The sequence below is a fragment of the Penicillium malachiteum genome (assembly GCF_028827825.1).
Source record: "Penicillium malachiteum strain IBT 17515 chromosome Unknown utg000004l:1.0-4883003.0:1.0-4884900.0, whole genome shotgun sequence".
Classification (NCBI taxonomy): Eukaryota; Fungi; Ascomycota; class Eurotiomycetes; order Eurotiales; family Aspergillaceae; genus Penicillium; species Penicillium malachiteum.
This window is the reverse complement of record NW_026643097.1, coordinates 360,985-374,222: the sequence shown is the minus strand read 5'-3', so window position 1 is coordinate 374,222 and position 13,238 is coordinate 360,985. Positions and strand designations below refer to the sequence as shown.

Genomic DNA, 13,238 nt, shown 5'->3' with positions numbered 1-13,238 from the left:
ATTCAGCGACTGAACGAATTGATCATCTGCTGATCCATCTCAGACTGCGCCCTCAAATTGGTATTCTTCTCCTTCAGCAGTTGCATCTCCTGGTCCTTCTTCTTCATCGTTCCACGAAGCATATCCCGAGCACGCATTGCGCCCTTGCACTTGGAGTCTTCCAGATTAGCCCGCGCGACGAGCTCATCGCGAGCGGCATTGGGAATGACAACTTCGTGTTTTTCCAAGATTGCCATAATATCTCTTGCGAAAGATGATTCATTGCTTCGCGATTCACTACTCAGAACATCACGGTATTTTGTCGGCGTGGGCGTCATGCACAATTCAGCCGAGGAAGGCGGGATACGAGATGAGAACGAGGCTGAGTGAGACGAGGATGGGGTTGGGAACAGAGAAGAGCTGCTGGTGAAAGAGGAGCCTTCAACGTCTTCCAACCGCTTGCGCTTGCCAGGAGATATTGTTTTCGGAGTGCGGGGCACTTTGTTTGGCGAGGTTGCGACGGCATGGAAATTAGGTTGCGATATGAAGGACTCGTCCGCTCTTTGCGAAGATGATAACACCGCTGTAATTTCCGATTCGTCCTCAGTGTCAAGATCCCAGCTAAAGTCGTCGGTGTCTTCTGCCATCATACGAGCCTTTGCACTCAGTGGGGTGGAGGGGGGTTTCTGGGTGTATTTGTTCGGCGAGATGTCTAATATGCGGCATTCAGTTTGCGGGGTAAGAAGACCACTTGATCTTTCGTTGAGAGTCTTAGATGGGGTTTGGGTGCGAGGGTCGATCTCGGAGTGCGAGTTGGCCATTAGTATTTCTTTCTCTCTGGGGTTGGCATCCTCTTGCCAGAGAAAGAACCCGCAACGTTGATGCTGGGATTTTTGGCAGGTGTAAACTAGGTAGGTAGACATAACTGTTAGTGAGGTAAGTGAGATGGACCTTAACTTCATCATGACTTACACCATCGTCCTCGATTTGGCCCTTCTTTCTTGACTTGGAACCTGACCGCTCGTTCTCGGGTTGGACAGTTACAGTACCACTCGTTCTCTTTGAAGAGACCGTGCAGCCTGGCTGCATTTCTAGGAGAGATGGGAGTCCTTCTTGATGGAGAATACATGGTAGTGACAGCTTATGAGTTCACATGCATAGGCTCATTCGGAGTTATAAAGAGATGAGCAGCGAAGTGGTGAAAGAGATGCAATGATGAATTGTCGTGGAAACTCTTATCTTATCCGCTTATCTTATCAATGTTGCTCCTACAACGAGCTTTGTTATGTAAATGCACACTTCCACATGTGCATACATGCGTCAAGGCGCCTGGGTAATCAATCAGCTACTTGCACAGTGTATGTCTCATTCAAGGTCACTGCCTATGTGTAAATATAAAAGGGATTTTGGAGGCTACTGCATTGCCTAGAAGCTCAAGTGGAGTAGTAGGTACCGGGACCAATATATGTACTTATAAAAATAAGGGGGTAAACAACTTCCAGACTCCCACTGGCACATGTGCAGTGATATTTAGAAGAAGTTAAAGTCATAAATAAGCCCTGGAGGTTGCCGGTCTACTGCATACACCCGATATGTGTACTTCGTAGCAACAACATGGCCTTGAAGCCCTGGAGGGAGATGTATGTATAGACTAAACCAAATCAGGTGAGGGGTGTCCATTTAACATCACTCACAAAGGACAGCTCTAATGAACCTATAGAATATAATAGAATCATAGAGAGTTATATAGCAGGTGTATTGTCACTTTGATTGCTTTAAACATCTGGAAATATTGAAATTAAACTTAGTAGTTGTCAACTATCATCAGTTTTAAGTAGTAAAGAGTCACCCCGCATTTTACCTGTGTCACGCCCTAATGATGACACTTGGGCATGAATCCTTCACCACCTCGCAAATAGCCTATAGATATACTCCGTAGAGACCCTTGTTATTAAATTCGACTATACTATTAATTATATTCCTTCCCCTCCCCGTTATGCAACATACAAACCCTTCTCACATCAGCTTCAGCCACGCAATGACATAGTGCCGATCGCAAAGCCAATTCCTAAGGGCCAAATGTCGTCATATAAAACCCATCCGTCTCATTAATTCTTATCAAACAAAAATGGGACTAAAGAACTCCGGAGGTCACTCCTCCCCCATCAAATCAACCCTCTATAAATCTCGACTCCACCTACGATATCTCAAATCGTACCCAAAACTTCCCAAATGCCATCCCAAACAACAGGCAACCCGCATCCGCAAAATAATGACACCTTCCAACCCCACACGATCCCTCATAACCCTCCCTAAAGAACTCCTGCTGCACATTTCAACCTTCCTTCCTTCAACAGCAGACTTAAACGCCCTCTGCAAAACAACAACAATATTACACGCCCTCCTCCAAAGACCCTTATACCGATTAAGTGCCTGTCAAGGTAGTTCAGCGCTACACTGGGCCGCAAAACATAACCAAATATCCACAGCTCGTCTCGCACTCTCCGCAGGCGCAGATCCACAAGCTCTAACCGATTCCGATCCACAAATAAAAGGGTGTACACCTCTCCTACTAGCTGCGTATCACGGTAGCGAAGCCGTGTTATCACTTTTGCTCGAAATCGACGATATAAACTTTAATCCGAATGCGCGCGATAGGAAATATATCCGGCCGCTTATTTCTTGGGCTGTGAAGCAGGGTCATGGGTGTATTGTGCGTGCGTTATTACGGGATGAGCGTGTCGATGTGAATCTTCAGGATAAGAATGGTGATGCGGCTTTGCTTATTGCGGCTAATACCTCGAATTGGGGACTAGTCGCCTTGCTTGTTGGCAGTGGACGGGCCGATCCGAGGGTTACGAATCGACAAGGGGCTACGGCTTTGTCGAGGGCAAGTGCTGATCGAAGTGCCGATGGAGATGTGGAGTTACTGTTCGCGGCGCATTTAAGACTGATTCTTGATGAGGATGGGTCCAAGGCGCATGTGCAGCATGTTTTCTTTTATGCGGCTATTATGGGCCAGGTAGAGATTGTGAAGTATTTAATTGAATCCTTTGGGGAGCTTTTGGATCCCAATGGTGGGACGAATGGATATGGCCGTGGTGCGTTTTCTATTGCGGCTCATAGAGAACAGGTGGATGTGGTGCGGTTTTTATTGAAATGGGAGAAGACGGATCCGAATTTGAGGGATGGGTGGCAGCATCAGACGCCACTGTTTGTGGCCGTGAAGGAAGGGAGAGTAAGCGTAGTGGATGTGTTGATGGAGAGTGAGAGGGTGGATTTGGAGTTGGCGGATGTACATGGGACAACGCCGTTGAACGAAGCGTCGACAACCAGAGAGAATGGGGATGTGATTCGGAGGTTGGTCACTGGGTCGAGAAGAGCAGATCCTAATGCGAGAGATCAGAACGGGGAGACCGCATTGTTTAAGGCTGCGTCGATGGGGATCTTGGAGAATGTAAATGCTTTGTTGGACGCAGAAGGTATTGATCCAACATTGGGGAATCTAGAGGGCAAGACTCCGATGAACATAGCGATGGAGCATGGATTTACACTCGTAGCGAACAGATTAGCCGATGCCAGTGCATAGCCCAGTTTATAAACATTCAATGTAATATATGTCAACATTTGAAGTTATCGTCAGTGTCCGAGATCAAGTTCTATTGCATTTATTGCTAAAAAATTCTATAGCGCATTTCCCGGGGCAATAAGGCAGTGGGGGACAAACAATATCCATTCTATCAGCAATCAATACACGACTGCAAATTATGAAAAGCAAAAGGGCCTTCGATATTCCCTGCGAAAAGCATAATATGTATTAAGTCTATTATCTAACACTCACTCAGCAAGCGTGTAGCGTAGCATGACCACGAATGGGTCAGCAAGTTTGAGTATTTCGTGAACTTCAGGCTTGATCGGTTCTCCAGCGGTACGACGTAGCTGGTCTTGCTTCTTGACGCGGCGACGACGCTCAGCAGCAATGGGGTCATCCTCTTCGTCGTCATCAGTTCCTTCATCGGAAGAATCAGATGCCTCGTCGGAGATGGTAAGGTCTTCCAGATCAGCCTAATTTAGATATTAGTGTAAAGCCCAAGGGAAAATTAAAGATTATGAAGGTGGATCATACCTCATCCAGTCCAAAGTCACTGCCCTTGAAGGTAGCAGAGCCAGGAGCTGACTCCGATGTACCCTCAGCAGCCATCTTTTGACGAGTCTTGTTCAAATGCCAACGCTTGCGGTCTTCGTGCCACTTGATCAGTGAATTGATTTCCGCAAGGGCGATGTCTCTATCGACTTGACCAACACCAACGGCCCCTTGGAACATAGCATTCATGTCGAGCTTTCCACCCTTAGGACCCTTGCGAAGGAAGTCAAGGATCTCCTCAATCCAGGTCATGAGAGATTGGAAAAGCCCGTTATCGTGTAGGTGCACTTCATGGATAAACTTGTAAAAGTTGTCTTGGTGACGAGCACAGAGGTCAATGAATGACTGCACGGTCTGGTTCGGATCCGCAGAGGCATCTTGACGTTGGGCGCTTTCAATGACAGCAATAGCATCGTCCGCAAATTGAGCAAAGTCTGTGATACTGCTGTATACGTTGGCAGACTTGTAAACACGGACGAGAGGCTCGTAGAAGATGGTGAAGAGATCACGGAAGAGCTGCAGTGTGGTAGGCTCTTCAACGATACCCAGCATCATGGACTTGTCCCGTTGTCTGGTGTACAACTTCAGTAGCTGCTTCATGTTTGCGAACCACTGGGCACCTTGCTGCATTTCCAAATCCACATTGTCCACAGCATAATTCCACGCGACCCAGCTGTTGAACACCTTCTCGATCTGCTCTGGAGTGAGTTCTGGCGATAACGACTCAGAACGAAGGATAGCCACAATAATATCAACATCTTCGGTCTCAGCTTCAGCCCGAATCTCATTCTTAGTCGCCTCATCGGCATCCACAAAAGTCTTAAGTTTTTGGGACAGCACCGGGTCCTCGATTTTAGAACTCAAAGAGGCGATGGACTTCTGGAAGTCCTTAATGCTGTCGTTCAAAGTCAAGGAGAAAATGCGTTGCAGGAGGGACCGTGATCCAAATGGCTGGGCCAAGAAGAGATCAAGAACACCAGACATGACAGCTGCAGGGTTGGCGATGCGAATTACGTTCTTCAGCAGAGTATAGGGTACGAGACCGTGAATTCTCTTGGCCTGTGCAAATAACTCAGGAGAGTTGTCTTCTGCAAGGAACAAGTGGTACACGGTGGCAGCAACTTCAATACGAAGCCACTCAGCGAATTTCTGGTATTGAGGGCTCAGCTCGTCAATGGAGGATTTCTCACGAATCTCCCCAAAGAGTTTAGTGAGACCATCTGATTCAGGTTAGTCAATATTATCTTGTCAAGAAATGCAATCAGCGGACTTACTGCTTTCCACAATATCCCTACGGAATTTCTCCATGTAAACATCCAACTCTGCTGCACGCTGCCGGGCGATCTCATAGAATTTCTTCTGCTCTTCAATTCGGATCGCATCCATAGCTTTCCGCCTGTCGACATCTAGCAGTTCCTCTTCGTTTAATGAAATGGGCTTCGCAGTCAAGAACTCTTCTATAGACTTTGACTCTGCAATCCGCTTGTTCTGTAGCAATGTACGAAGGAAGGCTCGCAATGACACTCGCTGCTCCTCGCGGTAGAGAACCGTCTCCCTAGAGACATCACCAGATGCGCGAGGTGACTTGGAAGATCTGAAAGATCCTCGTGATGTTGATCGCTTGATGGTTCCCCCGGGCGCCAAGGTGCGACCCGATGATCCAGTTCCATCTTCGAACGTAGCATCCTGTGTGGACAAGGAAGAAACAGAAGAGTTATCGTCATCTGCTGAGCCAAACCAGCTAGATGTTGTTGAAGACTTGTTCTTGCGAGGAAGAGGGGGCAAATGCTTGCCAGGAAACTCTGTGCGTAATCGTCGATGAAGCTTCACGAATTCGCCGTATCTTCGACCGATATGAAATTCTTCCTTGTCGTCTCGACGAACCCGAATAATGAATTCCTGGAGTAGTAGGTTAGAATTTATGCTGTATTCCGGTCTTCGATTTGCGAAGAAAAGAACTTACTGCGTGGGGATGGTATCGAACAGTGCGCTTGACAGAAGTCACGCGAACCGCAGCCACGTTTACATCCCAGGTATTAATTGCATGGCCCTCAGGCATATTCACCAGAAGACCCTTATCATTGGCCCCACGCTCGACGACTTCCATCTCGGAGAATTGTATACGCTCTTCGTATCCCGATGCTGTCGGCACTCCCGAAACCATCATTAACTCCACAAGCTTCTCACACTTGCGAGCCAACTTCCGGCGCTTTGTTTCCTCAAGGCGATCTTCCGATGATGAGACATGTTTATTGGCGAATGATTCCAGGAACTAAATATCATAGCGACCGTCAATATTTGGAGGGAAGATGTTATTCGTAAGGCCGGAGACCCACCACTTGTAGCTTATCTTGCCAGAATTGCTTCTCATGTGCCTGGTCGAGGAAGGGGAAATTTCGAACATGGTGAACGAATATATAGCGAAGGATCGGTAACTCAGAATCAACCGGGGCGACTTCACCGAATTCTGATCGAAAGGGCGCGCCGAAACGTTGGAGTGCGGTGGGAGAATTAAGCTCGGAGATTTCTCCACTAACTTGCCGGGCAATGAGCTCACGTTTGAGGTCTGTATGGAACAAGTAGAAAGTTATTAGCAGGTGTATAATAAATGAGTGTAAAACCCCATTGGGATTATGTGTGCCAGGTGGTGTAAGCCATATCTTACAGTGCTCCTGCTTGCCAGTCAGGATTTGCCCTGGCGGCGGGGCGGCAGCTTGACCAGCCAGCTCTCCGCCCTGATTGCCGTTCGAGAATGCGGGATGGGACTCCTGCATTGTTGCGCGTGCGCAATTCAAGTGTGGTCGAGAGATATGACTTGAACTTCAGTTGACTTTTTGTTTCAAATATTCGGTGCTGGGAGATGACAGGGGTAGAATTCGTCTGCCTGGACGCCTGCTTGATGCCGAGAAGTTAATAGTGACCCGTCGACCTTCCCCACAAGACTCTGGGCGCTGTCAACCACTGGAATTGGAAAGAGTTAATTGAAATTCTGCAACCTCTACTAAATGAATGTAGAAGAAGTTTCTCAGAATCAAATACAATCAAGAATAAAAATAAAAAAACAGAAAGGAAGAAAAGGAGTTGATAAGCGGGGAGATGTGATGTCGTCACCCACTTAAAGCAGTGTTAGCACGGTAGGGCTAAGTGGCTCCGAAGATCAGCATTGTTATTTCTCGGCACCTATAAAATCTCAGGATTCTATCTTCAAAGTGGAGATGGTGATGAATTCAGACTCAGCGTTTTCTCAAGTCCCTCCAAGTATCTCTTGTTACTATCTATAGATGAGTGACAACTGTGGCTGTACAGTATGTAGGTGTAGTCACACGGCGGCCCTTTTTTTGTACTGGGATATTGCTCCACTAAGTCAAGGATCTAACCGCCATGACGCAAGCCTTTGAATAATATAAATGATACTAGTGGCATAAATGGATAGTGCAAGTTCAGAGAAAAAAAAAGAAATCAAATGATCAATATTGAATTTCAAGTTGAAATATGGTTGCATGGACTAAATTCCTAGATCTATAGTAGATTACGGAGTAGTAGTCAATTGGAACTATGGACTATGGACTATAGGTCTAGTAAGATCAGGATGATCATGACAATGCAGTTGATGCAGGAATACTGCATGATATTGATGATCCGACTAAATTTATTCAAGTAATAATTCTACTCATATTAGTAATATCGAAAGCATAGCCCCCAATGCCCAGGTGTCAGCCTAAGAATGGTGCAGAAGGGTGGGGGTCTTGGTACTTCAGTATTGCTTACGACAAACAGATAACTATCAGAACGAAGAATGTTGATTTGAGATAATAATAATAGGTGATTGCATTTCATCATTAAGGTAATAATAAATCAGAAACATCATGAAACAGGATGAACCATATCGATCACAAGATCAAATAAGACATTGGACAGCAGATTCGAATATGAGATCCACTCCCACTCATATGTGAGCGGAGATAGCAGTCACAAAACCATCCATGGTGTTCCGATCGAAGGGAAAGTGGCAACAAAAAAGGAGTGTAATGGATAATAATAAATAGCCATCATCGCTTGCTGAACATCGCTCAAAGAAAATACCCAGTAGAAAGCGGAATTTTGGAACACGCCTACTTCATGAACTCCAGGTTCATGTCATTGGGCAGGTACGCGTCGGAGGTGGGACCACGACCGTTGAGCCAGGACTGCATGCCCGGGAAGGCAGAGTCTTCGTCGTGAAGGGATGGAAACATCTCATCGGACTGGGCAAGCGGGCGAGTTGCCTGGTGCTCCGCAATGGACGGGATCATCTGGGACATGGTCATGCTAGCATCCGCATACAGAGTGAAGTCCTGGTCAGTGCGCTGCTGAGGGGCATAACCGTAGTTCTCCATGACAGAGTCAGGAGAGTAGAGCATCGGATTACCGTGAATACCATTGACTTTTTCGGGGACATCCATGCCAAAGGGGCCGTTAGCAGACATCTGGGCTGCAAAGCCACCGTAGACATTCTCAGTCTGGTTGGCAGTGACGCCCATGTTGAAACCAATGTAATCCTGATTATCGAGATCGGGCATGTCCCGCATGCTGGACCAGTCATACTCCATGGTAGTCGCCTCCGAGTCGGGGACCAGAGGAGAATTATCGTAATTCATACCCATCAGTTCAGGAACTGACTCGGCAGAGGGAATGCCCGTATAATTCATAGACTGACGGTGTACCTCCAGATCGGTAATGAGCCCGTTAGGGTCACCCGCAGCGAACTGGTTCTGGAAAGAATCGAGATTGAGCGAGGTAGGGTACGACATGCCCATACCAGCCGAAGAGCTCGAGAAAGGCGAAGCCTGGAAAAGGCGATCGCGGTCATCACTGGCCGGCATAGGCGGGTCATTGAAGTTGAAGGGCGGGTCCGGAAACAAGGACGGGCGAGGAGATGGGCTGGGACCCGACGAAGGGGTGGGGTAATCACCCGACTTGGAAGTAGGAGTAGACACACTGGGGGTGCGAGAAGCCTGGGCGGAGGAGCCACGCTTGCTTCCACCACGGGCATTGTTCTTAGAGCGAATATAAACCCAGCCATGGGCCTTTTCCATATGCTGCTTGCAGTTGCTCTCACGCTTAGAGGCGTAAGTGCACGGCTGGAAGTTGCACTTATACAGAGCAGGAGCGTCGGAATGCTTGTCGTTGATGTGGCGATCACGCTCCTTCTCGGTGGGCCAGCCAACTTGGCTATATTTGCAATCGCTATCAGTGCACTTCCAGGGACGTGAGTGAGTCTTTTCATGCTTTGTCAGATCACATGGGCGCTTGAAGACCTTGTCACAGTGGCTGCACTTCTGGTTGATGTCCATTGGAGGAGCATTCTTCTTGCGACGGGCCATGGAACGCTGGACACCCTCGTCCACTTTCTCGTCGAAGCTGATGGTACGCTTGAAAGTGACAGGAGTGTCTTCGGGGGTGAATGGGAGACCAGTACGCATGGAGATAGCCTTGCCATCCTGCATAACAACCAGCTCGACTGGCTTGCCGTTCTTAGAAAGGCCGCCCTCGAGGGCAGCGCTGGCAACAAGGGAAATCTTGTCAGTACTCTCGACATTGGTGCCGTCGGACTCGGACTGCTCAGGCTGCTCGGCCTTGGCGGCCTGCTTGGCCTGCTGCACCCGCTCACGAGAAGCACGAATCATAGCGGCGTAACGTCGGACCTGGGAGACGAGATCGAGGAAGTAACCGTTAGTGTATGGGCGATCAGTCGGTATCCGCTGATCACGATCGTTCAGATGCGAAGCCGAAGTATGTAAACACTGGATAGTAAATTCTGCGAAGTTGAGATATGTATGCGGAGAGCTCGAGAACTTCTGCAGTTTTTCAAATAAATAGATGAGCACCCATAATTCAAGCAAGACATTCACGCCAAAACTCCGAAGGAAACCAAAGAATTAACTTACTGGAGCCAGCCAAAGTAGTGTCTTCTCCAGATCACGCAGGCATACAATCTGCCTATTGACAATGCGAGTGGGAATCGACTTCACTAACGGGTGGAAGGGCTTGAGCTTTGGTTCCTTGAGAATAGGGACCAAAATATACCGCTCGATTTGCTTGCACGCAGTTAATGAAAGTTGTCGTTTTCGGGTAGACCCAGCGTCAAATGTTGCCCCGGGGCTGGTAATGGGGGATTGAGGTGCGGCATCATTCACTGTATGATAGGTTTAGCGGATGTTCTGGAAAGAAGAATAGACAAAAGGATAAAATATGATGTCAAGAAAGAGGGACAATAGGATGACGTTGATGGGACGATAGGACTGGAAGCACAGTGAATGAACCATCTGCCACCACCATTCTCCACCGCCTTGGCAAATCAACAGTCCACTGAAAGATCGAAGATCGCCTTCGCGCAAATAAGAATAAAATGGGTGGATTGGTTTTACCTATAGTGTCACTTTCACAGGCTGAATCCTCCTGGCTGCTAATAGATGTTCCGAGGCCACTGTCGGATTCATGGCCACGCTCGCTGACTTTCTTCGATTCATCATTGGCATCTCCGATGGAAGAGCGACGGGAAGCAGAGTCTCTTTTGGCATTGGGCTTTGATACACTACGAGAGTCCGACTTGTCATCGTGGGACGCCGACAAGTCCTTTCCGCCGTCCTCTGGGGAGTCCAGGGTCAACCGGCTGAGAATCGACGTCATGCGCTCTTCACTGGCAGTAATCGCTTCTAATGAGGTAGGCGACCGCCGAGGCAACGATCGAATGCTTAATACCGGATCACGTTCATTCGAGGGAGGTGATGTGGGCGTGTGGAAAGTCTCTCCTTTCTTGAGGCTCATTTTGGAAGATTCAGCTGACTCGGTCACTAGGGACGGGAGGTCTGCGTTTAAGATAGGCCGGCGGCGCGGATGCTTCCGCATGGTCTCAACCTGGGCGGTCGACATGATGGGCTAGACGATGGACTTTAGTCCCTTTCGTTAGCTCGAATAGTTCCGAGGCTGCAGTGCAGGAGCCTAGATGAATGGGTCCACCACTATGACTCACGAATACGAATCCGGCTGATTGGGAAAGATGCCTAGCGTTAAGAGTCACCGACTCTATCGCGAGTGTATGAGAGTGGAGTCTCTATATAAGGACCGGCGAGCCCTTCTTCGACAGAGCAAGACCGTTGAGATGGTCTGCGAAGAAGAGACACGATGAGTGTCTTGAGCCAGATCTAATAGCCAGATCTGAAGTCGAAAAAGGGGGCTCTGATGCCTTGGGCGTCAAACCAACGATTATCGATTCTTGACTAGAAAAAAAAGATGACGCGGGATAGCCGCCGAGATGGTCGAGAAGAAAATGAATATAACAGAAGATCTCAAAGATTTCTTGATCGAATATATGTAAATCAAATCCAGAGTATACGAGATCGATGGATACGAGTAGGTTGAGGGAAGGGAACTGGGGAGGGTTCCGGGGGCAACGAGACCTTTCATTGACATTAGAGAGAGGAAGGATGACGGACGAGTGTCTGCCTAATTGACGAGACCAAATCGGGTATCGCGTGGATGGCTGAGCACCGCTGACTGATTTATGATTGGTCAATATTCTGTGATAATATTACGATGCTCAGCCTTGTATTAATGCGGGATAAGGAGTAATGAGGGTCCAAGTGGCCCCATTTTTTGTATTTTAAATGTAATATCATTGTAAATTACACAATCCCCCCCTCTTTTTCGCGGCTTCCCAAAATGGAATCTCGTCGGGGTCCGCGGATCCATGCGGCTCAATCCCCCTTCAACCCGTTCAACCCCATTCCTCTCACCCAAAAATCATGACTGCCTACGGAAGAATGTCATCCAATACTTTATTTCCATTTATTTCCTTTTAAGGTATTTCGAAACAGTCAAAAATGGGTGGGTCTGTGCCCATGCATTGTCACATCATTCGTAGGAATCATCTTCCAGGTGTTGCAAAATTCGAGAGAGAAAAAAGAGGGGGAAAATGCTAATCAGGGCAGAATAGAATCTATCCGGCCCCCGTTCTTCCGATCCACTTCCCACTTCCCAGAGGATCACTAATCCATAATCGGTGAAATCGCTGGGTTACGTGGGGCATCACAGACACGTGTAATTTGAGGCTCTCGGATGGTTCGGCCTCGTATTTTTTTCGTACTCGCGTCTGCCTGTTGCCTGCAGCCATTGCCAACTGGCATCTGTGCTCCGCTAATCTGGCCTCAACCCGCTGGTTCAAAAGCTTGGTAGCGGCGGCTGGGAGTGGAGGTCGGCACAGAGGAATCGAAAAATATATAGGATGATTGGGCCTAGAGGGAAATGACTCGGAAACGACTGCCAGTGGCAATGGCAAAAGATTTGATCTCCGTCGAGTCAACACCTGGGCATGCTCAAGTTCAAATTGAACATTTGAACATGAAGTTTTCGATAATATCCACTGGCACTGGCATAGGCAGCTGTAATTTAAGTGCCAGTGTGTAGCTCCCAGGTGAGAAAGTTTCATGCCTGGAATACCCAATTTCGGGACCTCACGCCAAGTTTTTATTTTATTTTATTTTTTTCTTATTGTCTGATTAAACCAGATCCAATCAGCTAAAAATGGACTTAGGCTGGAACGGATCAATAACGTTCGAAATAAATCTGCCTGCGATGACATGATCTGACGGGATACCAGGCATCCTAGTTACGGGGCTATGTACTCCGTCAAATTATATACGCACAGAGACATGGAGATACAACTTTGGAGCATGTGAGCCATCGGCAAGATATTCGATTAAAGTCAGATATTCAAGTTTCAAATGTTCAAGTTCGCTCGCCGTTCAACGCAGTAGTACCAGTTGACGGCACTGGAGAGTATATTCAAACTTGAATTAGGACTACCGGCTACTAATAGTACTCACTAGTACTACTAGTAGTGCATTCAGGTACTAGTATCACTACTCCTAACTTTAACATTTGACGCACCTCAAGTGCTGAGGTTCAGTTTCGGCAATATCATAATACTCAAATGTTAAAGTATGCACATGTGCCAACTGGCCACATGTGCAGGTCCAAGGACGGGATTCCCGCGGGGAATGATCTACGCCAGCTGGCCCAGGCACCTCCATATTTGAACCCTCTTTTAAACCAAAATTAAAGTAGAACATTTGAA

General features: G+C 47.7%; 4 protein-coding genes across 4 annotated transcripts; 1 reads left to right on the top strand and 3 right to left on the bottom strand.

Moving 5' to 3' along the window:
• Positions 1-2: 2 nt before the first annotated feature.
• Positions 3-1,108, bottom strand: N7483_008293 (uncharacterized protein; the record flags this gene model as incomplete). The annotated part of the gene is made up of 2 exons (XM_057091720.1): positions 3-904; positions 952-1,108. The coding sequence occupies 2 exons, from the start codon at positions 1,106-1,108 to the stop codon at positions 3-5; spliced, it is 1,059 nt and encodes a 352-aa protein (XP_056942894.1).
• Positions 1,109-2,107: 999 nt separating this feature from the next.
• N7483_008292 (ankyrin repeat domain-containing protein) lies at positions 2,108-3,568 on the top strand (the record flags this gene model as incomplete). The annotated part of the gene is made up of 1 exon (XM_057091719.1): positions 2,108-3,568. The coding sequence occupies one exon, from the start codon at positions 2,108-2,110 to the stop codon at positions 3,566-3,568; it is 1,461 nt and encodes a 486-aa protein (XP_056942893.1).
• Positions 3,569-3,816: 248 nt separating this feature from the next.
• Positions 3,817-6,897, bottom strand: N7483_008291 (PX domain-containing protein; the record flags this gene model as incomplete). Its single annotated transcript, XM_057091718.1, has 6 exons — positions 3,817-4,044; positions 4,106-5,343; positions 5,398-6,022; positions 6,087-6,395; positions 6,460-6,689; positions 6,789-6,897. The coding sequence occupies 6 exons, from the start codon at positions 6,895-6,897 to the stop codon at positions 3,817-3,819; spliced, it is 2,739 nt and encodes a 912-aa protein (XP_056942892.1).
• Positions 6,898-8,235: 1,338 nt separating this feature from the next.
• On the bottom strand, positions 8,236-11,035 carry ace1 (putative C2H2 transcription factor (Ace1); the record flags this gene model as incomplete). Its single annotated transcript, XM_057091717.1, has 3 exons — positions 8,236-9,960; positions 10,051-10,298; positions 10,531-11,035. The coding sequence occupies 3 exons, from the start codon at positions 11,033-11,035 to the stop codon at positions 8,236-8,238; spliced, it is 2,478 nt and encodes an 825-aa protein (XP_056942891.1).
• Between the last annotated feature and the right edge of the window lie 2,203 nt (positions 11,036-13,238).